Consider the following 27651-nt stretch of genomic DNA (forward strand, 5'->3'; position numbering starts at 1 on the left):
GTGGCATAACTTAATGTGCATCACGAATTGTGTGCACGAAGAAATCAGAATGAACAGCCGGTCCTGCTATCAGCCCTGTGTAGTCTGCCAAAGGTTTTACCTGGTACATACTGTTGTGCATGGCAAGATTCAAAATACCACCAGTATACTCCCAGCAAGCTGGAGGGGGGTGGTCTCACTCTATAGTTAGTGTCAAATGCATACTGCTTTTGCAAATTTACTCTTCAGAAAGAACATACAAGCATTTTAAACCATATCTGCACTTCTCAAACTGCACATTACGCTTAGCCTTTGTGTTGTGGTTGTTACCGTAGTAGGCTAAGAAATGAGAAGTCGTTGGTTCAAGCCCGCAGAAAGGAAAATAATTTATTGTTCTTTTTTCTTTTTTACTTTTTTTGTATCTCCACCAATTCCTATTTGGCTACGAGTGCTTCTGTTTTTCAGGCCCAGCTTTTTGACCCAGCATTTACTGCCGTGCAGTACTGGATGGTATTGTTTGGGCCCATAATCGCGACTAGTAAGGCTTAGTATGATGGGGTTTATTAAAGAGAAATAAAAATAAAGCTTTCAAGCCCATGGCATTTCAGTATAACTGGCTTAAACAGCGGCAGACATCACAAAGACACTGTGCTGTCAGGCAGTTGGCATCACATCATGATAGTTTGACAAATCCTTATAAAAACAGAGGTTGCATTCACGTGGCACAGTATGTAGCACTACTACTCAAACTGAGTGGCATCTGCAACAGAGGAGAAGTCAAGCAGTCATTGAGCTAAGCTAGTAATCTTGACTGTACCTATTTTTCAAGGCATATTCATGAAATAATTGCATGCTAATAAATTCTTTAGCTAATCACAGTGCTTGGAGCGTCATTTTAGACACTTATCCAGCAGCAGACTGTTATAACTGTTCAGGTTAAGCGTGCTGCAAATGCAAGTGTAGTATAGCAGATGACTAATGCAGCATATGTGACACTGCAGGAGTGCATCAGTGATGTTATGTGCGGGATGAGAATGCATTCTCGCTGCTTGCTAAATGCATACATGCTGCAGTAGTATTGCGTTGAGCTGTCAGAATGCACTCATGGTATGTAGTAAGCAGTCTGGTTTAGTGTTCCTGTAAAGAGCGTAGCGGTGTTATGTAGTGAACAAAATTCTTTTTTTTTTCACCTAGTTCTTCAAAGCAACCTGTGATACACAGTGTAATCGATGAGTCTATAGGCAGGTTGACTTGTGTACCAATGAGTGCCTTTCGTTTCCTTGCATATGTGCTGCAGGCTTTCATGGGCCTTTGTGTGATGAGGACATCGACGAGTGTGCCGACAGTGGCGAACGCGCTTGCTTCAACGGTGGCACTTGCTTCAATCGGCCAGGGAGCTTCGAGTGTGCCTGCCCTCCCGGATTTGGTGGGCCGCGCTGCGAGCAGCTTGTGGGCCCCTGCGAGGATGGTTCTCCTTGCATGAATGGTGGTGTCTGCCAGGTGGAAGGGGATCTTCGCAACAACAGCAACTTCACCTGCCGCTGCACTGGGGGGGCTTACTCGGGCCGCCACTGCGAGTTGCCTCGGCCACCCTGCCCACCCTGGGGTTGCACCCAGGGTGCCGGCAGCCAGTGCAGGGCTCTGCTTTGGTGTGGCTGCATTCCTGGATACCGAGAAGGTGAGAGAATTGGCTGTCACTGACTTCTTTGTTCTTCATTACCATTGTTTAATTGTTATGCAGCGTCTAGATTGGGACGTTGGCAGCTGTGTGGAGTGTGTGACGGACCACAGGGTCTACCTGCTGCTTGTGTAGATGCCCGAGAGTGGGGAGCCTAGACAGTTGCAATGAGAAATGGGTATCTTTAATTTATTATTCTCCGCTGCTGCCAGACAGATGGTACTATGGGTTTGCATTGTCCAACTTGACCATAAAGTGCGGTCAATGGCAGATTTTTCAGATTCGCTAGGGACCGGCAAAACGTCCCAAACCGAGCTGTGCAGTTTATGTAAAGTCACCTTGCATAAACTTCGGATTGCCACTGTGGTAGAGAAAGGGGTCAACAATTTTATGCCCATTCTTATGTTTAACGGTCTCGCCATGCAGTTTACACAGACGATGGCCAGTAACTAGCATTTGATGGCTGTACTGCCATCAGCATGTCGCGGGTGAACACACAGGCTTGGGTAAAGTGACGACGTGAGAAAGCAAACCTACAACTGTGAGCTTGCTGAACCGCCGCATTTTGAGAATGCTTGACCACACATGCAGTGCAGCATCCTCAAAATGCATAGGGGCCATCTGTGAAGACTGCACTGCAAAAAGAGCCTGTTTCTGATATGCTCCATGTCTAGCCTGAATTTCTCTTTATTCGATCACATTTTTGACTTTCTTGATGTCTGACTTGATGATGCTCCACTGTACATATTGGTGGTATGGAGGATTGGCTATTGGCAGCGGTGCCGCAGAGAATGTGAATGGTGTCTGAAAAATCGAATTCCAAGAGTGAGCGATTAGAGGCTAGCTGGTATGACATGATTACAAAACATAAATCAGTTGTTAGTCTGAGCTCATCCTGTTTGCTTCTCTCCTGTGTCTTGTCCTCTGCTCAATTTTGTATTGTAAGTCAGTTGCAATGCGTCTAAAATTTTTGCTCAGGTACATTAGTTCTATGGAGCATGTCATGATGCCGCAAAACTCCAAATAATCACACTGCCAAAAAAATCTGGTTCGAATTTTCAGTCGGCGACTGTAGTGCTCATGAGCCATGAGAAGGACTCTGCAGGTTAGATAAAGTCAGGGTGGAATCACCAGCTGCTGAGACTGCGGTCACTTCCTATTACTCTCTCATACCCTCTTTACACGGGCAGGGTTAACTACGGTTAGCGTAACCGCGGTTACGCGAAAGCGTGGTTAGCCCATGTTACATGGCAGACCAAATGATGGTTACACCATTAACCGCGGTTATCGCAAACCGAGCATGGCGACCTCTGCGTCGTTAACCGAAGTTACAACGGCGTCTGTTGACGGAGGCTGCTCGTCGGTACCCGAGTGCGCGAAGCTTACGAATGCGTCTGCTTCAACAGTGTACTCGTTTGCCCACTATGTCACGTTTAAAGACTGACATATTGAATTGGCGGTGTCTACTGTGCGCCCAGCGTCTTCGGTTATGGCTAACAGCGCAGTGTGTGCATACTGAAACCCTGTCCTGTTTCTGCAGTATCGTTTGCGCGGCTTGTTGCTGAGCAGAACGTCATAAATACGTGGTCTTAGCTATATCATGAAAGTACACAAGTTCGCAACGCTTGCAGCACTGGACGCTGCGAGCAGGCTGAGGTATGTTACACTAACTGTGGCGGCGAAGCGCGCGAGCGCAGCGAATGACGGCGTCGTGCATAAACCCCTAGTCATCGACAGGCCTAAATTGTTTCGCTTCTAACTCACGGCGGTCGGCCCTTTGGAACTGATTAATGCTGTCGAAAATGGTGTACTCATGAAAGTGCCGTATTATGAATCCTATTCTGCCGCCGTAAAATAACGATATGATTAAATGAGTAACTTTGGTGACACTTTAATCGCAGAGCTAGTATAAGCAGAGCGGTGAGCTGCAATGCATCGGCGGCAGCTGGCTTGAGCAGAAACTTGATAGTATCTCGGTTATCTTACCAGCAATTAGCCGCTGGTCAGCGATCCTCAAGAGTGATTCACTCCTGATATTCGGCTCAGTATTCCAGATGCCAACAAATTTAGCACGCTTTATTTCTGATGTCAGCGCTAGCGAGCCGCCGTGTTGTTTGCGTACGGTTTGCGGGAGGAAAGGCCAATGCGGTTATGTTTACGGCGGTCGAGGAGGTGCTACTATCGTGCAGTGCTTGACCGCGCTGTTGACGCCTTGTCAGACTGCACTCCGAAAACTAGGTTATAAATAATATACAGTAATACCTCGATAATTCGAACTCGGTTAATTCGAAATCCCGGATAATTCGAAGGTTTTCTGCGGTATTTTCCAATGTAAATTTGGCCAGATAATTCGAACAGGCGGCCTGCGCCAGCCCAGTTAATTCGAAAATTTGGACTGCTATGCGGCAATGCCTGATCCATGTTTCGCCGCAAACCCGGCGAAACGACGGCCCTACGGAGCCGCGAGGCAAAGCCACATAGTAATGGTGATGATTTATAGGCGAAGCGCCCCAGCCGGAGCACTCTCTGCACAAAAATCGGTTCACAGTGCGCCTCGCGCACCGCCGAAACACGCGCCTGCAGAGGAGAAGACGTGCTTCACTGCAACACGGCGGGCATACCGGTTTTTATCACGTGAGCTCGTCCCCACTCCATCCCTTGGTGTGCTTCGCCCACTCTTCCCCCGTGCCTCCGACGCTGCAAGTACGCCACCACCACCGCCGCGCCGGTCTCGCCTGCGCCATTTCTTTGTGTTGTGCGCTGTGGTTAGGGGTCGGCTACTGTGCCGTTTTTTTGGGCGGGACTGTGCAGAAGTGCTAGCTTTGTGACCGTAGCAGTGCAGAAATGCCAAAGTACAAGACTTTAACGCTGCAGCAGAAGTTCTGCTTGATCCAGGAAGCAGGCAAGAGCGCTTGTTCGAAGACCGAGTTGGCCAAAAGGCATGGCGTGCCCCTCTCGACGTTGTCCACAATATTGAGCAACAAGTCAAAAATACTAGAGGCTTACGGCAAGACCTATTCTTCGAAGCAGTCACGAGTGCGGGCTCCCACGTATCAAGATGTGGAAGCTGCTCTGCTTCGCTGGCTGCAGAAAGCAAACGCTGCCCACCTTCCCGTCAATGGAACGCTACTGCGGGAGAAGGCCAACGACCTAGCTCTACAACTTGGGCACGAGGAATTTAAGTGCAGCGCATGCTCCTTTGCTACGACAATGGCAAGGAGTACTCCATCGACCTCCTCGGAGCCATATGCCTCATGGTGTACGCTTGGAAACAAGTGGAGCCCACATTGATCAGGCGGTGTTTTGAACACGCTGGTTTTTCCAGTGAAAGCACTGTTGATGCCGATGCAGACCACCCATGTTACTACTACTCTTGATGAAGAAGGAGCAGAGTATTGCGACCGCATCAATGCGCTCTGCGCAGAGGATGAGTCCAACGCAGTCGGCTTCACCGAGTATATCAACATTGAGAGCGAAGAGCAGACTGGCTACTCTGACTTGGAGAGTGAGATCACTGCTGGTACGAACATGCTCGATGACAGCGATGATAGCGACGACGACACCGACGAGCCTCCCCGAGCACCTGCTCTTGGTGAAGTTATCGGATTGCTGAGCGTTATCCGCAGTTTTGTTGAGTGCCGCGGTGGAAGTTCAGAGATGTTTCGTCTATTTGACCAACTCGAGAGCATGACCATGGGAGCCGCAAACTACCGAACGCGGCAAACCAGCATCTCTGATTAGGTACTTTCAGTAATAACTCAAAATATTGCCGAATAAAGGTAACACGTTCCTGCAACGAATTTTTTTGCCTAAGTCTTATTTTTTGGTGTGTTCGGTTAATTCGAAAACCCGCTTAATTTGAAGATTTCTCGCGGTCCCGATGACTTCGAATTAACGAGGTTTTACTGTATTTGTAAATGTGGCTTCGTTCCGCAGATCACTGCATCACTTCGGTTGTACTTAATGGGCAATGGCGGCCGTGACCGAGAATGGCGGCGAACTGTGTAACAGCTAGAAGCAATTGGCGGTTAACCGTGGTTAAGTTTGGTACCCTTGGTTAATGGGGGACACGGCTCTTTGAGACGAAAAAAATCGCGAAAAAATCGATTTTTTGAAAGTGGCATTTTCAGAATCTGTAGCTATTATTCCTTTAATTCGCCAGGTTTTATATCTCGCAGTGCAGTATTTGGGCCACAGAATCAATTTATAGCATCACTGTCAGCTGAAATCCGCGAAAAAACGTTTTTTTCCAAGGCGCGTAGGTCGTTTTCTACACGCACGATTGCAGCCATCTTGGTCTCGTTGGAAAGAGCGGCTTTTCTTTTCCCATTTCCCGCCACAATTGCCTCCGCCGGCTTACTGGTGACATTGAAATCCGAGCATAAAAAAAAGTCCAAACGCGCGGTTCTTTTCGTCGATATAGCACACATGGTTGAAAGCGCACTGTGATTGGCCACGCAAAGTTCCCGTCGTCTGCTCCTCCGCAGGCGACGCGTCTCTCCTTGTTTAGCCGTAGGGTTGTGACGAGTGCGGCACGATGTCGGAAGCAACGCCGAAGTTTGCCACGAATCACAAGTATGGCAAAAAGAAGAAGCGACCGGCCTACAACTTCAAGAAGCGCTCAGTTCCTTCGGCCGGCGTCGAGAATATTCCGCCGCCAACAGCAAATGATGCCGAAGCCGCGGACAGTATTGAAGTGGACTTAAGCCTAACCGGATCACCGACGAGTGAATGCATTCCGGACAGCAGCCGCATTCGGTGCGACACCGAAATATTGCAGCATATGGAGTTGTTGCAGAGAGAAATGGAAGCCCAAGAAAAGCTACAAGTTCTTTCTTCAACACCGGCCACCAAGCGAAAAATGGATTTTTTCACTCGCGCTGACGATGTTGCGGCCGCGCCATCGGACATCGAGACGGGCTTCGTTGTCGTCAGTTTGTACTTAATGAACGCGTTGATGTCCTTTGTGAAGTGCAAGGTGTGCGGTGGTAGCGTCACGGTAGGGAAAGGTGAACGTGAATATTGCCTCGCCATAAAGATTATTATCGTGTGCGCGTGCTGCGGTGATGTTGCGTCGGCATGGAGCTTGCCCCATGTGAATGGAAAAGAGAAGTGCAACCCGTTCATTGTGATCGTCCTTGCTGCGTGCGCGATGCAAGCCACTGGGAATCGACAAACGGCACTGTTATGAGATTTAATGCTGGTTGCCAAAACTCCTCTGCAGCAATATTGAAAGAGCTGCATCTCAACCCTGGGACACCAAGCATGAAGCGCATGGCAGAGAAAGACCACCGCTGAGCAGTGGCATCTGCAAACAAGTGCAAGACCACTGCAGACATGCAGCACGCTTTCAAAAAACGCCATTTGGGTGGCCGTAGTCAGTCTGACTACATCCCTGGTGCCTTCTAGTCACTTGCATTGCAAAATATTGCAATATTTTCTCGGCATTTTTGATTAAAAGAGATCCAATCTCTTTTTTCTCGTTTTCTCAAAACACCGATTCTTGACTTCTTGCTTATTTGCAGAAGCGATATCTCTGCCTTCAATGGAGGTAGAACCATAATTTTTGTTGTGACATGTAGCTAAAAGTGCAAAGCACACAATGTTAGGAGCAGATTTTGCAATTTATGTGTTAAAAATTTTAAAATTTTGTTCTAGGTCAGACAGTAGGGCACCCACATTTGAATGGTGGACTTTGAAATGATCGCTAATATTTGTTTTATCAAAAAACTGCTCCTAGCATTGTATACATTATGCTTTCTAGTACCTAGCAAAGTGTCAATATGAATTTTGTTTAGTGTGGTTACTTTTTCATTGTTTCTGCAAATTGTGAACAATTAATTTCATCTATCTTTTGAACTAATTGGCCAATTGGAAAAATAGTTACATATTTGAAATCAGCACAAGAAACTGAATCAGACTACCTAGTTTTATCAAGTTTGGTCGAAAATGAAGAAAAATAGCTTTAAGAGCCATGTCCCCCCTTAAGCATAACCGTGGTTAAGCCGGCCATGTAACTAGGGTATTACCGCCTTGCATGGCGCCGATGGTCCACAAGGGCTGGAAAAGCATGTGATCTGACACACTTGATCCTGAACGATAGTGGTCTGCGTCTGCTTATGTGGAAAATTCCCACTTTGTCAGCGCAGTAGCTGACCGGTTGAGACTTCCCACTGCTTGCTGCAGTTCGTGCAGGACCTTGACTTCCACTTTATCCACTTCTTCCACGCGGAATACCGGGTGGTCAAAATTTCCGGAGCCCTCCACTACAGTGTCTCTCATAACCCGAGTCACTGTGGGATGTTAAACCCCATAAACGAAAAGGTGAACTGCATCAGCCCTTAAAGGTCTTCTAAGTCGAGTGAATGTGCTTGTTGCTTGTGAGGAGAGCGTGCGGGAACTTCCAGATCCAGACATATCTTCCAGGCAGCCGGGTATGAGTGCTTTGGTGACTTTGACTTTTAAAGTGGCATCTGCGAGTCTGAATTGGACTGTAAAAAGTGAGCCTTTCAGTCACAATCAGTTGGTCTCCCTCCATGGAGTTGGTATGCTGGGAGGCCTTTAATGCAATTCTGTCTAGTGGGGGACTAGTTTTCACGTCATCATCTGATGTCCACACGGTTGTGCCTACAAAACCTGCTTTGCCATTTTGACTAGTGTTCGTTGTTGTGGTTAAGCAATCAACTTTATCTTCAATTTTTTCCATCAGGCATGTCTCATTTACTTAGACTGTTTGATCTGGACTGTCTTAGGGAATTGGAAGTTTCTGGTGGGCAACTACGGGTCAAGGGCAAAGCCGTGCTTCACAGTCGAGCTTTATGGCACTTTACGGGGAAGGGAAAGCTGTGGAACTGAGGTCTTGCAGTTTACTGTCTTTTCCCAATTCCTAAGACTTCTCGGAAGGTATGGTTTCAGCTGTATATTATTATTAGCATTTACCTTCCATTCATGGAAGTCGCTGGACCTGTGATTGGTCTGTGGGTGGTGCGGTGTCGTGAGAACAGGTGGCATGGTTGAGTTCAAGCGAGCTGCCACTTGGGGTAGCTTCTTTTGTGTAGAAGGATGAGATGGCAGTCAATCGCATGAGACCCTTGTACCTACCCATTTGAATCCTCGCCGCCTCTAAAAAATTACGAGCATGCCTCTGGAATGTGGCACGGGAGTATCCTTTTTTCTGACCACAAGGCTGTGACGATCCCATTAAGATGAATGAAAAGTCGACATCTGTAGGATATCTCATGTGGTCTGTCAGCTAAAAGGAAATTGTCACTGCACAATAAACGGTTCAGAAATGAACATCTATGTTTGTCATTTCTTTACATAGGCAATAACATAGTTGTGTACCATGCTGTAGAAAAGTAACGCTCTCGCTTATATTCTGCCTAAATCTCGTTGATCACCCATGAATTTTTTGAACAGATGAAGTGTATTTGTTATGTGTATAAATAGTTATGGTACAGTTCCTTCAATGCAAAATGCCTAGCCTAAAAACTATACAACTATACAGTCTGAATTTAATCAGAGCAGTGATGTGCTATGGGAACGAGTGCTCATTGCATTCTTACATATAATACTGTGATAGCTTAGGCTCAGTGTCCCAAAAATCCAGTGTTGTTGGCATTGTGAGTGAAAATCTTGAGCATGGTTTTGCTGGTTGGCAGGTGACATGGCCACGCGCTGACTGGTCGGCGGGTTGTGCAACGTCATGATGCCACATTATGTGGCCGTAGTAGCCTACTCGGGTAGCTCCTTTGAGATAGGAGTCAATCCTGCAGAGATCCCGAGTCCCACTCCACTCCTAGGTCACACAGGCCCGTTTGTACGGCTTGGTCAAAACGGGGCTTTACGTCTATGCCAGGTGGTCTTTCACATAATATGGTAGCATATGACTATGTTAATGAGATGTTAATGAGATGTGTTAATGAGATAAGAGGTACAAATTAAGGAATTAGTGATAAGTAGCAAAGTTTGTGTGCATGAACAAAGATACGCAAATGAGCTGCAGATAGGAGCCATAACTCTGTTGCGTTGTATCCTTAGAGGCGGAGGTTATGGACTCCCGAAGTTTTTGTTACCTTATTATTCTATTTTTTAACAGTAGTAGCATACTACCCAAGCAACAGAATGTGGTTAGGTTCTTCCATACGCTGCTTTTACTTTATGCCTTGTAGTCAATCTCCGCTGGAGTGCAATTTATTCTCTTGTTAGAAAGGCAGTACAGTTAAACCCACTTAAACAATATTGAAGTGCCATGGAAATAACATTGTTATAACTGATAATTGTTATATGCGGGTTAGGTCGAAAATACAAAAAAAAATATAAACTACTCATTTAATGAGGACGAGGTAGCTTGCAGTTATTTCATAGCGGGAAGAAACCTGTAATTCATAAACGTTGCCTGTTTCACAGCAATCTGGCCGACATCTTTCTGCAGGGCATCAAACTGCTGAACATAGCGCAGTGGAAGGTTCTTAGCAAAAACAAAGTCCCAAAGGGAGTCTATCATTCTCAAAGCCTCCTGGTGAGACACAACTTGTACAGGCTTCGGTTCGTCATTGTCGTTACTACTGTCACCGTCCTCCACGCCGGTGACTGCTGCAATGATAGCCTCGTCTGTCAGATTTTCATCTGTCAAGACTGTATCATCAGCATGTAAAAATTCATGTCCCGATGCGTTGCCATCACTACTACTCACTGTTGACCAAAGTTCGGTCATCACTGTGTCAGCAGGAGCTTTGCGACCTTCCGCCTTGATGCCGGCATCCCCAGCAAAGCCCACCTTCCTGAAGCAGTTCATGATGGTGGAGGCGCCTACTTCAGCCCATGCTCCAAAAACGAGCTGCACTGCTATCAGGAGTGAGACCTTCAAGTCTGGCGCAGGTCGGCGTTCTCGGACAGAAATGTCCAGGTTCAGCGCAAGCCTGCTCAAAACACGTCTGCAATACAGTGCCTTGAAGCAAGCAATCATGCTTGCATCCATAGGCTGCAAGCCTTCAGTGGTGTTAGGTGGAAGGAAAAAAAATTCCACATGCGAGAGTTTCTGAGCTCTTTGGTGCACAGTACAATTGTCGAGCACCAATGCCACCTTCCTGTCTTCGCATTGCATCTGCTGATCAAACTTGACCAGCCATCCTCAGAAAAGTTTGCACGTCATCCATGCTTTCCCATTATGATGGTAGCGAACCAGGATCCTCGTGGCACCACGAAAACAGTGAGGAATCTTGGATTTTCCTATGACGAAGGCAGGGCACTTGTTGCTGCCGTTCATGGTGCCACACAAGAAAACGGTCACGCGCAATTCTCTTTGCTGTCTGCCCTTACAGGGATTGCCTTTGACAGCGTGCATCTTTGACGGTAGCATCTGGAAAAACAGCCCAGTCTCGTCCCCATTGTACAAGTCCCGGTCCGCGTATGCTTCTCTGATGCAGGGCAGTGTTTCCTCAAGCCACTTCTGCCTAGCATAGACATCGAGCGATCCTGCCTCGCCCATGACTGCCTTGTAGACGATTCCATGTCTAACCTTGAATCTTTGAATCGAACCACCACCAGGCTGGAAATCGGTGTTGTGCAGGAGGTGTGCATCTCCGCTAAAATTGGGCCCCTAATCGGCAGTTCGCTGCACGGGCATTCAAGAGCCACTGGTAGAGCGCCTGCTCTACATCTTTGTAGGCCCTGTGTCGAACCCTTTTCCGGCCATCGTCCATTGCATAGACAGCACTAGCATCGCTTTCGTTCTCAATCTTGAGTGCACCCCGCCGGGGTGGCGCAGTGGTTACGGCTCTCTGCTACTGTTCCCAAGGACGCGGGATCGAATCCCGGCCTTGGCAGCCACTTTTCGATGGAGGCGAAAAGCAAGGCGCCCGTGTGCTGTGCGATGTTAGTGCACGTTAAAGAACCCCAGGTGGCCAAATTTCTGGAGTCCTCCACTACGGCTCCTCATAGCCTGAGTTGCTTTGGGACGTTAAACCCCACAAACCAAACTAAACCAATCTTTAGTGCATTTGTGGATGATTGTTGATACTGTCGATTGCGTCAGGCCTTACTTGCGCACCAAGTAAGTTCTGCGCTTTTACGCCATCCTTGTGCTCACGTACAACGTTCCGCTTAACTTCTTGCGGTATTGTGCCGTTCGCTTCCTCTTCTGCGCAGGTTGTGTCGCGCTTTCTGAAGGAGGATCTTGCATTGCTGTTCATGGAAAATCGGGGCCAGCAAGATCGGGGAAACGATGATGGCACACTAGGAAAATCACACTAGAAAGACATGTGCATGAACGCTGCTGCACGCCTGCAACAAAGCATGCACAACCGCGAAGCGGGGGCCTGGATAAAGCAAATAGGGGAGGATAGTGCAGCACACCACGGTCAGCACACCCTCAGAATGGACTGCTCCACCGTACAGAGGCAGAGAGGATGCCAGTTGAGCTCTGAAAGCTCTCCCTCTGTACAGCCGTGCCTAGCAGCGCCTTACGCCTTCCCCACTCTTCCATGTGAGGAAGCGCTCTGGCCTCTCCTGCACCTTCGCGATATGCAAGCTTCCCCGGTGCACCCTACCAACGCGTTGACTCAACGCACTCTGTCCTGATTTTTTTTTCTTTACTTTTTTTATGTCGCTGCATCAGCATTGTCGGAGTCTCCGCATACGCGCATGCTTTTGTGGTCGCAACATTTTGTGTTTTTGTTGACTTGCAGCGACCACATTTGATTTTTATAACCGATAATATAATATGACGTCATGGCAATAAGCGGTTTATTTTACCACAGAACACATGGCAAACCTGATGCTGCAGCGGCTGCCCATTGTTATATCTGATATATTGTTAAAACCGGTACTGTTATAAGTGGGTTTGACTGTACATGCACCCTGGGAACCTTTCAAGTCAATACTGAATGTTCACGAGACTCTGCCAACTGCACATGGATTTCACTTCGCCCAGTGTTTGTCACATTTTGGGCTCAGTGAAGGCATAGTGGATCTTATTCCTCTTTCTGGCATCAGTGATGCTCCCAGCAAATAGCAACCGCATGCTCGCCGACGGCTGCATTTATCAGCATTTAGTTGCACGCAGTGATGCATGCGCTCAAACTCATAGTGTTCATAGTCACTGACATGCACTGACCATTGAATATCAACCACCTGTACTTGTTACTGCTTTTATTCACTGAACCAGTGCCTTGATGCTTATAGTAGTCACGCATACATGTGTTGCACAGGCGCAGTGAAACCCAGGCAATTTTTGGCATGGGCCATCTTGATTTATGTGATCGTGTACACACTTTGATATGCAAACGCATTACTCAAAGCTTGCAATCGGGCATAATGAGAACTGTGTATTCAGTGAAATGCTCCAGGGCAGAACGAAATTACTGTAATGGTGATTGTCCTCTGTTACATTGCAGTTGGCACTCAGCTTTGCACAATGTTAATTGTTGTGCGGCATGTCCGCCACTGACGACCCGGCGGAGCACGTCCCGGGTTGGGGCACACCGGGACGGCAGCCTTCAGGAGAAGAGACACGGATGCAGACACAGACCGACGTTGAGGGCTTTGCTGTAACAAATGAGCATTGGCAGAGGACTATGTGTTCTGGTTACTATTATTGTTGCCCTCTGCATGCACAAGGACTAATTTGGAAGTATTCCAAATATTTCCTTTACTCAGCTTAAATGCATTATGCGATGCCTTGGACAGTACTGTAAAAGGATCTCTGTACTTAGGACGTTTACCTGGAACGCGTACCCTAACTCTACTCCCTATCTGTATGCATGGAGGCTTTGCTCCCCTCTTTACACCCACGTGTTGCTTCATGTACTGCTGTCTACGAAATACCCTAGCTCTTACCATAACACTGCAAGAGGAGTTTACAGAAGATAGTTATAGATCAATTGTGTCAGTGGAGGAGCGAGGTTGTCCACTATGTAAAACCTTGCTGGAGATAAGCCTCTGCTGTCTTCCTGTACGTATCTAAGTATTCTGTAGTGGCTTTCTTTTGTGGGCATTGCTCAAGCTGTTCCAGCTGAATTTGCTCCTTGAACCACTCTACCTGCCCATTAACTTGTGTATAACAGTTAGATGAACACAGTTGTTTAATTCCTCGTTCTGCAAGGAAGGTCTCAGACTTTTGAGATTTAAAACTGTGGATCATTGTCCGTTACAACAGATTGGGGAAACCCTCTCAGCTGAAAACTGCAGAGAGAAAAATTGTAATAGCATCAGAAGCCAACTCGCAAGCGAAACAGACTTCAGGCCACTTGGAATAATAATCAAATAATGTAATTGCAAATCTGCAGTCGTATGGAGCATGAGACAAAGGACCGACTATGTCGATACCTAATTTTTTCCATGCAGGTTCAGAAAAAGGAACTGGTTGGAGCGGAGCAAAGATCGGTTTAACCGGCTTGTTGGCGGCCTGACAAATGTTACGATTTCGGACTGCATTTGCCACCTGTTTGTCTTGTGACAATGCTCCTTTACAGCAAAGCTCTCAATGTCAGTCTGCGTCTGTGTCCGTGTCTCTCTCCTTGAAGGCTGCCATCCCGGTGTGCCCCAACATACTCTGGCATGGCGTTCATGGCAACCATGCCGACACATTAATCACTGCCGTGCACGACTGTCTGGTGATGTCTGTGAATGACCTCTTTGCAGATACAGCCTTGGCACAGTGTGTACGGTCATACAATTGCACATCGCCTTCAAATCCTTGCCTCTATGGTGGCCTGTGTCATGACTTTGGCCAAACCTTGTCTCTACCGACGGGAGGGCCTGCCGCATATCAGTGCTCCTGTGCAGCTGGCTTTCGGGGGAAGCACTGCGAGCTTACCATCACCGTTGACCCATGCGAGCTGAGCCCATGTCAGAATGGAGCCACGTGAGGACATCGGCACTTTTCTAGTGTGTGTGTGTGTGCGTGTGCGTGCATGTGCGCGTGTGTGTGTGTGTGTGTGTGCGCGTGCGCATGTCATTTGTCTCAGTGTATTGTGCATCTTATGTGATTTTGTGGAACAGTCAATGATAGGGTAAGAGTGTGGGCTAGTTAGTGTTCCATGATACATACCAACACAACACAGCACAGCACACAACTGAGACAGGTAGACACGCTGCTTGTGATTCTGGTTATGCAGAGAAAGCTTTTGTGCTGCTGTGGTGATTTAAGCTCTCCTCTTTTGTGCTTTGAAGCCAGTAACTCTGAGCACTTAGCTGTGGCTGTGGTGAATATTGACCAAGGAAGTAGATGTAAATTTTTATTTTGACCTGTCGGTGCATTAATGGCTTACTGTGTTGGCAGATGCTAAGCAGGGTAGACTGTGCTTGTAGTGCTAGTTATTTTCATACTCTGTGTTAGGTGCAGTTTTTCTAACATTTTGAGTTCATAGTCTCATCACATTGCTTAGTCCGCTCTCTCTGCCACAGCAAACAGTTATTCTGAATACTAGCTAATGGAACCATTTTAAAACTGTGGAAACAGTTAACCAAAGCCATAACTTGGGCCATGGCCAGAGAGGATGCTTCGAGTGAGCAGAGCTGATGTCACAAACATACCTGGATAAAAACCTATAGGGGCATGAAATGGCTGGACTAACAGCAATAAATCGTTTCGTGAAATGCCCAAAACAATGTAATCCTAGGGTAAAGTTTGTTTATGAAGCTGGAGAGCAGGTATTGGTCTACAGGGAATGTTTGTGACATCGAAACTGCAGTGTTGCCGGTAGAATCATCTGTACTAAGACTAAAATAAATCTGCACCAGAATGAAGTCACATGGCTACCAACCTTGATAGAAGTAATCAGGAATCTGAGAAAAAAATCCTGTTCAGTCACCGACTGATGTTTTGGACTCTGCAGGACCCAGGAAATGGTCCGATTAATCGAATAGTTCAAAAAATCTGTAAACTTTAAAAAAAAATTGCTATTTTTTTGCAAAACATTGGCTTTAAAAGGAAAGGGCTTCAGTTTTCCAGTACAGCCTCCAGCATTCCTCAGTCTTGTAGAGCCTGGACAAAGTTCCTCACAGGAAGTGTTTAGAACGAAGAGGACCAGTTGCACCTTGCAAAAGAGGGCTGCCTCCTTTCTTCAAAATGTCTTATTCTGGGTACTCGTTTGTCAAGTGCACTTCTGAACGAAATGCATCATGGCAACTTTACAGCTAGTAAGTTACTGAACTTGTTTTTTCTTCTGCAACTTCACTAACATTTGTTTTCAGTTAACTTTCTGTTCAACAAGCTGATCTTGGCCTGAAAATTATGGTTGCATTGGTAGACGGCATGTCGTCAGCGCTAGTTATTTCATGTAGCAATTTATGAGCGTGTAATAATGCAGCCTATTGCATGAATGGCTTTGTTAGTGCGAGGCAAGTCTTGCCTGGGTTGCTTGCTTTGCTTGTTTTTCACCTTCCTCTTTGTGCACCTGCAGATGCTACTCGGACCAGTGGGGACCTGTGTGCCGCTGTCTGCCAGGCTATTCAGGTGACCTGTGCGAGCGAAGGGATGACCTTTGTGTGAGCAGTCCCTGCTTCAACGGAGGAACCTGCCATGGCTTGGTCAGTTTCTGTTGCAAAACCGCTTTAGAAAGGGCACAAGTTCTGGCAGAATGCACTCTGTTCACTGACTCTGGGATTTTTTTTTATACGGTCAAACCTGAATATATCAACACGAATAGTTAAAATTTTGGTTATATCGAACTCGCGGAGTATCCCCTTAAAAATCCCATGTAAAAGTATAGGAAAACTTCATCATATATCGAACTCCACTTTCACCCAATTTCACCAGGTGTTCGATATATCAAACTCTGTACCATGCACTGGAAGATGCGCCTTCTCTGAAGACGATCGCATCACCCTCAGCAGTTTGTCTCATGACGTTTTCAAGCCACGCGGGCGGAAGGAATGAGAGAACATCTCGGCGACGGCTGGTCAAGAGCAGCGCCACGCCCTTTCCCCAAAGGTGCACACATCTGCAGTGATAGCTTGCTGCGCACCAGCACGTGACGTCTGCAAGTCATATGCGTGAAGGGACGAGAGAGAACTAGTTTGGCAATGGCCGGTATGGAGCAGATGCAGCCAATGCAGCCAATGCAGCCGTGGTGTTCGGGAGAGGGGAAGCAGTACAACAGAGTGAAGCGCAAGGGTGTACCCATTCTACTGCCGAGCTTTCTCTCTCCTTCCCGTCTCCTGGTCTTCGTTTGCAGCAGCATGTTCCAACAAGCCAGCTCAGCCCATGGCAAACAGAACATCGGACGCTTTCTCCAGTGTCTGTTGTGAACCCTTTGTGTATGACGGGTGACTTGCGACACGCGTCTTGTGTCGTCGTGCTGAACGTGCATCGTAGTGTAAGCAATGGCGACTGCAGACGTTATGGTAATTTTTTTTTGCAAGAGTCTACCATCCTCGACGCGCTGAACGTGCAGCGTAGCGTGAGCTAATTGTGGCTGCGGATGTTAAGAAGCAGCAAATTTGTTCATTTTTTTTTTTGCGAGTGTCATCCATCCTTGTTGTCGTACTGAACGTGCGGCATATTGTAAGCTACGGCAGCTGCGGACGTTAAGAAGCGGCAGATTTTTTTTTTTAGCGAGTGTCTTGCATCTATGAATCAATGAAAGCACGCACTCAGCTGCGATCATGACACCGGCTTTTAGCAATGTTCGCTTCAAACGGCATTTGCAGCTCTCAAGCTTTCCAATGATTTTGCGACAGTAGAGCTCCGCCCGCCCCAAGTGTGGCATAATAAATCGACTTAGGCTTTTGCAATCAAGCCATCATAGGCACCCTGCGAGGTTCACTCCCTGCCACTGCAGGAGCTGCCAAAAGTATAGCTAAAAGATAAACACGCCTTGACGTTATCGCTGCGCAGCATCTTGGCGTGCTGCCAATAAATGATCAGTGGATATGACGGCTGAAATGTAGGGGTGCGCCACCGACTAAAGGCTGTTTCATATGCAAGTGAAAACGCTCGCGATTTCTGCCGTGGCAAAGCAAAAACCTGTTTTGAGCTATCGTGGCAGCGAGAGCAACGCAGTTCTAACAAGTGGGAAATTTTTTGCTCTGTTGCTGCCGCTCGTCGCCGAGTTCGTTCACTCAACCACTTCCAGTGAACCGGCCTTAACGCTTTTGTTTTTTTCAATTCTCGGCGGCAAAAGTGTAGGGCAGGCTCATTATGCGACTGGGTCAATTACAAGAAAAGTACAGTATCATTGTTCATGATCGCAAGCAGCGTCTCAAGCCAATTTCTGTATATCGAATTATCGATATATCGAACTATTTCGCGATCCCCTTTGAGTTCGATATATCCGGGTTCGACTGTACTACGTATAACGCTGTGTTCAGGTGGTGGCAGTCTTGGCTGAGCAGAACTAAAAGCTAGGCATTTACAGTCGAACCCGGATATATCGAATTTTGGTTATATCGAACTTACGGAATATCCCCTTGAAAATCCCATGTAAAAGTATAGGAAAGCCGCGTCATATATCGAACTCGATTTCACCAGTCGTTCGATATATCGAACTCCGCACCACGCACTGGAAAGTGTGCTTTCCCCAAAGACGATCGCATCACCCTCGGCCGTTTGCCGCGTGACGTTTTCAAGCCACGCGCGGAAGGAACGAGAGGGGACAGTTTGGCTAGGGCAGCGCCGCGCGCATCTGCGGTTATCGCTTCCCGCGCGCCAGCACGTGACGTTTGCAAGCCATGTGTGTGAATGAACCGGTGGGAACGAGAGGGGAAAAACGTGATAGAGCGAAGCACAAAGGTGTGCTCATTCTTTTGCCGAGCTATCTCTCTCCATCCTCTTTCCCGGCCTTTGTTCGCAGTAGCACGCGCTACGCATGCGCCAAGCCAGCTCAGCCCATTTTCAGACAGAACATCGGACGCTTTCTCCAGCGTGTGTTGTGAACCCTCTGCGCGGCTGACGTGGCTATGGCGCCTGCGGAAGTTAAGAAGTGGCAGATCTTTTTTTTTTTTTTTTTTTTTTGTGAGAGTCCTTTGTTCTTATCGTTGTGCTGTACACGTGGCGTAGCGTAAGTTATGGCGTTACGAAGCGTTTTTTTTTTTTTTTTTTTTTTTTTTGCGGGAGTCATTTATCCTTGCATGTATGAATCAACGAAAGCATGCGGTCAGCTGTGATCATGACACCGGCTTTTAGCATTTTTCGCTTCAAATAGCATTTGCAGTTACTTTATCACGCTTTCCAATGGTTTTGTGGCAGTAGACTATGCCCGCTCCAAACACGGCGTGATAAATCGAACCAGGCTTGTGCAATCAAGCCATCACGGGCAGTCTGCCAAGTTCGCTCCCCGCCGCAGCAGGAGCTATCAAAAGATAAACACGCGGCGACGTTATCGCAGCATCTTGGCACGCTGCCAAGAAATGAGCTGTGGATGAGACGACCGAAACGAAGTGCGATATGCAAGCGATAACACTGGCGATTTCTGCCGCGGCGACACAGAAACCTTGTTTTGAGCTGCCGCAGTGGCTCGTACGGCGCAGTTCCAACAAGTTGGAAATTTTTTGCTCTGTCGCTGCTGCTCGTCGCTGAGATCGCTTAACGCTTGCATGTGAGCGAGCTGTCCTTAACGCTTTTTTTTTTTCCAAATTCTCGAGTGCAAAAGTGGAGGGTGGGCTCATTATGCGAGTGAGTTGATTACGCAACAAATACAGTATCGTTTTTTCGCATCGTAAGTGCCGTCCCATGCCGATTTCTGTATATCGAATTGTCGATATATCGAACTATTTCGCGATCCCCTTCGAGTTCAATATATCCGGGTTTGACTGTATTTGGTGGACTTTTGTTGCTAGATTGAGGTTTTGTGGCAGTGAACCTGATAGGCACAGTCATTAACGGATAAGTTTGGTAGCCCAGCTTTTCGCATGTTTCTGTCCTTGCACATAGCCCTGCCTTCCTTCATAACTAGAGAATGTTTCCATGTTTTTGAACATTGTGTTGAGCTGTCAGTAGAACGTTGCATCCTGTGCGGAATCAAGAATGTAATATACAGTGTAGTGACTCTAGGTCTCTGCAACAGCAGGCATATGCATCAAATTTAATTGTGGGAACAGAAATCTATATTATGGTACGTTTCCTTATCCAGTTTGAACTTCTGTTGATGCTCTTCCCACATTGGTTACTTTTTGATAGGTAATAGTAGTAATGGAAGAGAGAGGGAGAGAAGGGGGAAGAAAAGTGTGAGACTACAGTAGAACCTCGCTATACTAAACTCAGATATAGTGAAAACTCTGATACAGTAAAGTGGAACTGAAGTCTCAGTTCATCTTCCATAGACGACTGTACATTTTCCCCCCTTTATAGTGAAGACATTTTTGATAAAATTCGGTTATAGTAAAGTTCGTCTAGCCATGGCGATACCTTCCCATGAAATGACATCGCTGCAGGTGCTAATTGCGAAGCAGTGTTTTTTTTTTTTTTTGAAACAAAAAAAAAAGAAAAAAGCAAAACCGAGTGTTCTTTTAAATGGCTTAACCATTAGGCATAGTAGCACTAAATAGAAGCCAACTTTATGTAAGCCTTGGAGCCGTGAGGGAAAGCATGCAGCGCTTATAAAAAAAAAAAGTAAAGCTGTCTACAAGCTTGGAAAGAAGGCCGTGGAATTCGTTCAGAAGGTAAAGGAGAGTAAAAGTGCAGCGAAAAATAGAGAAGGGAAGAAATGACCAAACATTCACAGCACTGTGCAGAACGAGGCAGCAGTGGGAAGAACTGGAGGCGCTACATGTGAGTGCTGCACTTGACTGCAGTGCGCATTTCTCATCTATTGCCTTCTTACTGACGGAAACAGCAGAAGGTGATGCCATGTTCATGCAACGCGTTGGTTTTCACATTAAATCAAACTCAGTTGTATTCATAGCCACGTTGCCCTCATGCTTAAGAAGTACTTCCACAAGATGTAAACAAAAACTCTTATAACTGAAAAAAATGGAATGAAGAAATAAGAGAAATGGAAGGTATTAGAGTGTTTTTTTCATTAAGCAACAAGCCGTGTTCAGTAAGTAGCCATTTAGTTGCCGAATGGCAACTTCAGGACCATGTTATCACCAACCACTGATATATTAGTAAAATTCCTGGTATAGTAAAGATTTTTGCCGGTCCCAGTAACTTTACTATAAGGGGGTTCTACTGTAATTTGGGTGAAATATTGTCACATTAGTGAAAAACATTGCTAATGCAGCGAGCTGGTAGTGGTGTCAGCAACGAATATCCAGTCTGAGAGCAAGTCTGCACACTTGTTTTTTCTCGTCGTCGCTGTCTTCTCCAGTGCCGGCATCAATATTTTTCCCTCTGCTGAATTTCTGCTCTTAGGTGAATGACTTCGTGTGCACATGCGAGGCTGGTTGGACAGGAAAGCAGTGTGATCGGCTACATGACCCCTGCCAAGGCATCAACCCATGTCTGCATGGCACTTGCAAGCCAGCAGCGGGTGGCCAGTTCAGCTGCCAGTGCCTGCCAGGATACTCGGGTAAGGTTCATCGAATCATTGGGGCACACGGTTGTAGAAGTTGGAGTAGCACCACTTGTAGTTGAGGCTGATTTTGAAACTGGTGCATATTTGAGTTCTTCTGCAAAGCAGTGCTCCTGCATCGCAATTTCTGCGACTTCTCTGGCTGCTTCCAGGTGAGCTGTGTGAAAGCCAGAATGTCTGCATGGCTGATTGCGTCAACGGAACCTTGCTGTGTCGGGAGCCAGGTTGGCAGTGCGACTGCAGAGACAAGGGAGAGTCGTGTGGAAAAGACCAGGCTGCAGCCGCTCCTGCTAAGGATGCCTGCAGTGCACAACCGTGTGCAAACAATGCCACCTGCCGCCTGAGCGAACTGCAGACAGAAGGCTTTGTGTGTGCCTGCCCGCTGGGGCTCAGGGGCAGTCGCTGTGAGGAGAACGTGGATGAATGTGCTGGCCACCAGTGCCCCAGTGGAATGCAGTGCATAGACAGGCTACGTGCTTATGAGTGCAGGTGGGTGTGAGCCACACGTGTATACTTGAGTGTTTTCAGTATAACCCCAGCAGGTTGATGATTTGTGAGCTGTCTAGACTTGCATTGACAGCCGTTGCTGTTTCCTCTGAAGGAGGTGATTTGAGGGGAGGATGGAGAGGGCAGGAACACTGTTTGGTGCAGGTTCAAGGATTCCAAACAAAAGGTTGCTTGGTCAAGGGCTGTTCAATTCGTTTAGCCTTGAAGAACCCAGTATGCTCTTGAAAGCTGGGGTGGTCATCTGTCTTGGATTCTGTGTAAGGGTATATGAATATAAAGTTTTTCGTAGAGAGGCAATAGCAAATTATTGTTTTGAAATCAAATGAAATATTTTGAACAGTTGCAGATAAGTGGAGGTAATCTAAATTAGGGACAAACACTTTTTCAGAAAACACAGCTAATAGATTCATAGCTAAACAGATGCATTAGACATTAGATAAATGAAGGGGATTTATTCAATAATGATAGAAATTAATTTTATTTTAATGCAGCAGCATTAAAGGTAGTGTTCTGAAAAAACTCCAGCTTGTCGGCATTGCCCTTGCTAGTGTACTTAGCGTTGTCAGGAAAAAATTGCGGGCACGGCTCTTTCAGGTGGTAGTTGTAGGTGACATGGCCAAGCACTGAGTCGTAGGATTATGTGACATGATGAGACCTCATACTGTCACAAAGTTGGAAGAGCTGTCAATTTGGCTTTCTCCTTTGAGGTGGGAAGGTGGGATAGAAATCGACCTTTCAGGGCTCTTGGATGCTGAGCCAAACACACTACTCCTAGGCCATGCAGGCATGTCCATACAGCTTGGTTAAAGCGGCCTTTAACCAAGCCATGAATTTGCTTTTAACTCTAACATTGAATTTGTTGCTTCTATGAAATCATTTTTCTGCCAAATCACTGTTCATCTCTGGTGTGTATAGGAACAGACAGACATTACACTGTCGTGGAACTCCCTCTTGCTGGTGTGATCAGCTTTATGTTCTTTCTAGTGATCTGTTGCTCTCTCATTTATATCGAAATATATGTAATGCCGCTTCGTGAAGCTTTATGAGCACTGTTTGTGTAAACAGGGTGTCATATTGCTCGAAACATTACAGTAGTCATGATTCATGGCTGTTCGTCATTACACAACGTAGGATGACCCAGCATGCTACAAGGGAATGTAATGCTTTTGCATTGTTGCATGCAAGCAGTCTTTAATGCCTCTTTTTTAACACTAACGTGATAGCATTAAATGCGCCATTCTCCAGAAAATCTGGTGTCTGTGTATTCGGTGCGATGTAGGCATTAGCATTGGCATTCTGAGCGAAAAATCACGAGCGTGCCTCGGGCAGGTGGGGGCTGGCAGGTGGTATGGCATTGCACTGATTGGTCGGCGAGTTGTATGACTTCATGAGACCATATGATGGGACTTAACTCGGGCACTTTCTTGGAGACGGGGGTGAAGTAAAAATTGAACCCCTTAATCCCATGTCACTCTATTCCTAGGCCACATGAGAACACTGGTGTGGCTTAGTTAAAGCGAGGCTTTATACCTGTGCTGAGGGGTGGTCCTTCACACAACGTGGCAACTTATGACTATATGCGAAGCAGTATGTGCGAGAGGACTAGCGATTGAATGAGCAGGGCAGGAAAGTGCCTGTATGCAGTAGATGAGGGCACACAATGGGGAACCATTGTTATTGTCACGTCATATCCATAGAGGGAACCTCAGCTGCTCCCTAATTTATTTATTTTTTATTCAATTTGACATTTGATTCAAGAGTTACGATTCAGAATTTGCATACCCCTAGTCAAAAGTTTACAAGGTCGCATATCAAACATTGTACAGTGGTGGTTTGGGCTACACACAGTTTAAGAGGATGACAGGAGAGGACCCTGCCTGACAACACAAATAATCTGCCGCACGACAAGCTTTTCCGTGGTTGAATTGCACGCATTTTTGTTTCATTACACGAAATGCGCCTTAGACAGTGAATTAATGAGGTTTTTCTTGTGCATTTTTTTAAACTAGAGGGCAGCAAATAAGTGCTTTGGAACTTTGGCACAATTCAGCACCAGAGTGTTCTGTGGTTCTGTTTGCATGCTGCTGGCAGCACAGAATGGTTGCGTGCTTGCAGAGTGTTACCTGCAGTAAAAAATTGCCAACCTTTTTCGCAAAAGTGAAGATCATTTCAGTGAAGAAAACTACCTGCATCCGTCAGATGATGAAGGCAGTGATTCCACAGAATCAAGTTGTCGCAGCAATGACTGCAATGACTAGTGCTAGAGACTGTGGCTTTGGTGACACGTGTCCACGTGCAACTGTCGGGAAATCCTACATGAACATTTGTCCAGGCTTCACACCCATTCCGTTCACCATCTTGAACCCGGGATCTCAAGTAAGCGCATCCAATCTAAACTGAAAGGTGGACTACTCTCAATATTTCCTAACAGAAAAACTGATTGATGATACTATTGTGCTCAAAACCGACTGCTTTGCATGGAATAAATCTCAACTGAGGGAGCTCTTCTAGACCACTTACTTTGGAAAGACTGAGAAGATGTGTTTGTGGAAGAATTCAAAGCCTTTGTAGGTGCACAAATGAACATATAACATTGAATCCCAAGCCCAAAGTCAAGGAGTACTTCAGCCAGGACCTCCTTAAGAAGATGCATTTTTGCCCGCATGTCTTGAAACACAAGCAGTTTCTTGAAATTTTTTGGATGCTGAGCGTTTCTTGAAGTCTGGATGCCTCTTCAGCCCAACCAAACAGTGGAAGGATTGTGCACTACACTGGTGCAAAATGAAGAGAGCATTTCAACACCAGGACAAAAATTTGCATCGGCAAAAGGTGCTTTGGCTTCAAGAGGCGAATTTCGTTCAAATGTTATAATGTTGATGCGCTTGCTAATTGCCAAACCGGCTACACCTCTAAATTTGAACCTTATTATGGCAGCACAATGACTGACAGCCTCAGGAGCTCCCCTTCGCATGAACAGGAAGCAAACAATGCCTTAGCTGAAGAAGGAACTTGAGGAGAGGTGAAGTGGCTGCTTACTGGAGGGAGACCTATACATAGCACTTACCTGGAGGGACAAACATCAAGTCACGATGCTTAGCTCTGCCCAAAATATATCGTTGAAAGAAAAGATGTGGGCACAAGCAGGAGGAAACGGTCACTCTGCAGAAGCCTTTGAAAACCAAAGGGAGCAGGAAGGAAAGTGTTTTTCTGCTAAACCTGCAATGAAAATTCCAGACTGCACCTAGGAGAATGCTTCGAGCAATTCCACACGCTGCCTAAATATTGTTAAGGGGCACAGAAAAGTAGAGTGAAAGTTTGCAAAAGTGTTTTTGCATGGGTGTCATTTTCTTTTGGGGCGCCGAAAAAGAGGCAAAATAGTTTCGGACCACAACGGGGGCGGTGAATGTTTCGGACTGTCAGGGGTTAAGCACAGCAGTCTTGAAAGGGAGCTCACTGAGACTTCACATATAGGTTGTGCTGCGGTGCAATGTCTGCGATGAGTCCAGATGTATTTGCAAACAAAAGGTGCGACAGTGAAACTATGCTGTGAGAGAGCGTGAGGGCTGTACTTAGCAAGATGCGCGGGCCAACGTCTAGGCTTTTGTCAGTCCTCCGCTTGTTTGGCAGAAATTGTGCAGAATGGAAGTGGACGCTAGTAAACAATGCACAGCCTTGTCCGTTATGCAAGTCTCGTTTTTGTGTGTGCCGCTCCCTTTACTCTCGCCTGTTTGCCTTCTGCACGGGTGCGCTCTTTGGTAGTTGCAGGTGTGCCCTGGCACGATGCAGTGACATGTTGCAGCGACATGTATTGTGTTGCTGCATGTCAATTTGCGATCCACGAATGCGTCACGTATGGCAGCTGTCAGTGGCTGTCAGCGTATCGGTTTGTGTAGACCCAACATTACCCCGCATTCCCTTGTATTGTGTTCTGTCATTCTATTTTACGAGGGACGTACAAGTTAACTTATCCTGCTCATTGCTTATATTTGTTTTTGTATTCTACAGTAGAATCTCGGTGATACGAAATTCAAAGGGAGACAAAAATTTTCATATCACTCGAAATTTCGTATCGCCAAAAAACGAGCAAAATCCGTTTTCAAACCTTTCAACAGGTACAAAATATTTATTTTCGTTGAAAGAAGTCGCGTATATCTTTCTTCACCTTCTTTTCCGCGAGATCTGATAACAGAGAGTTTTGAAAACTGAAAAATTGGGCCGCTGTCTTCTCCCGCACAGACTCTGAGGTCACGGCGCGCCGCAGAACATCGATGGCGTGCATCGTTTCTGCTGCTTGGTGGTGGGTCATCAATGCTTTGGTCGTCGTCATCTTCGTCACTGCATGGAATGCCAGGCTGTGGTGACGCTTCCTCCGCAATATCTTAAACCGTGCGGAGACCACAGGTGGCGAGGTCGTCGTTCGCGGTGACGAAATCGTCGACGCAACAGTAGACGTCAAGTTGATTCCAGACATCTATGGGAATCGGGTCTAGCACTTGCGAGGCAGTAGCCACAGCGGATTTGAAAATCCCACACTTCGCGAAACAATTGGCGATGGTCGTAAGAATGACGCGATCCCATGCAATTACAAGAAAATGCACAGCGTCCAGAAGACTAATCTGGAGATTCGCGTCCTTCCTTTCAATCTTCGCGAGGAGGCGGCGCACCAACAAAGCTTTCAAATGGTGCTTAACATTCCTTATAATGCTAGTATCCAGTTGTTGCAAATGATTTGTTGCGTTCGGGGGCAGAAACACCACCTTAACACTCTGTAGTGTCATTTGTTTTGGATGGGCAGTGCACTGGTCCAGCAGCAAAACAATTTTTCTGTTGTGGCAAGACATCTTGCGGTCGAGGTACATGACGAATTCCATAAACAAAGAAGACGTCATCCATTCTTTTTTGTTCGCCTTGTAGACGCAGGGCAATCGACCGGCTGCCTTAAAGCATCGGGGCTTTTGTTACTTGCCAATGACATTATCCTCATTCATAAGAAAGGGGACTCTAAGGACCTTAAAAATTACAGACCAATCAACTTACTGTCTGTTACGTATTAGGTATTTACTAAGGTAATCGCTAATAGAATCAGGACAACCTTAGACTTCAATCAAGCAAAGGATCAAGCAGGGTTTCGGAAACGGTACTCTACTATCGATCATATCCATACCATCAATCAGGTGATAGAAAAATGCTCGGAATATAACCAGCCCTTATACATAGCATTCATTGATTACGAAAAAGCATTTGACTCAGTTGAAACCTTGGCGGTGATGCAGGCATTGCGAAATCAGGGGGTAGACGAGCCATACGTGAAAGTGCTGGAAGATATATATAGTGGCTGCACAGCAACCATAGTTCTGCATAAAGAAAGTAACAAAATTCCCATAAAGAAAGGTGTTAGGCAAGGAGACACAATCTCCCCAGTACTATTCACAGCTTGCTTAGAGGAAGTATTCAGAGACTTGGAATGGGAGCAGTTAGGGATAAGGGTAGATGGAGAATACCTTAGTAATCTGCGATTTGCTGATGACATTGCCTTGCTAAGCAACTCTGGAGATGAACTACAAATAATGATTGATGACCTAGACAGGAAAAGTAGAAAGGTAGGCTTGAAAATCAATATGCAGAAGACTAAGGTAATGTTCAACAGCCTCGGGAAGGAACAGCAGTTTACATTAGGTAGCGAAGTACTGGAAGTAGTAGGCGAATATGTCTACTTAGGACAGGTAGTAACCGCAGATCCGGACCACGAAAAGGAAATAACAAGAAGAATAAGATTGGGATGGAGCGCATTTGGCAAGCACTCGCAGATTATGTCTAGCAGCTTACCGGTATCGCTAAAGAGGAAAGTATATAACAATTGCATCTTACCTGTACTCACCTATGGCGCTGAAACGTGGAGGCTAACCAAGAGAGTTCTACTTAAGTTGAGGACAACCCAGAAGGCTATGGAACGGAAAATGGTAGGGGTAACATTGAGAGATAGGAAGCGTGCAGAGTGGGTCAGAGAAATAACTCAAGTTACCGACATTC

At 46.4% G+C, this 27651-nt stretch overlaps 1 protein-coding gene across 1 annotated transcript in view; it reads left to right on the forward strand.

Moving 5' to 3' along the window:
* LOC146184876 (protein crumbs-like) overlaps positions 1 to 27651 on the forward strand; it is a 267601-nt gene that overhangs the window by 156954 nt on the left and 82996 nt on the right. Inside the window, exons 7-11 of the mRNA XM_084609522.1 lie at positions 1277 to 1657; positions 14300 to 14522; positions 16063 to 16189; positions 20955 to 21111; positions 21267 to 21603. Coding sequence (XP_084465648.1) covers positions 1277 to 1657; positions 14300 to 14522; positions 16063 to 16189; positions 20955 to 21111; positions 21267 to 21603 — 1225 coding nt within the window. The remainder of the gene's footprint in view (positions 1 to 1276; positions 1658 to 14299; positions 14523 to 16062; positions 16190 to 20954; positions 21112 to 21266; positions 21604 to 27651) is intronic.

The sequence above is a fragment of the Amblyomma maculatum genome, chromosome 7, assembly GCF_055883805.1.
Source record: "Amblyomma maculatum isolate TAMU_Amacu chromosome 7, ASM5588380v1, whole genome shotgun sequence".
NCBI lineage: Eukaryota > Metazoa > Arthropoda > Arachnida > Ixodida > Ixodidae > Amblyomma > Amblyomma maculatum.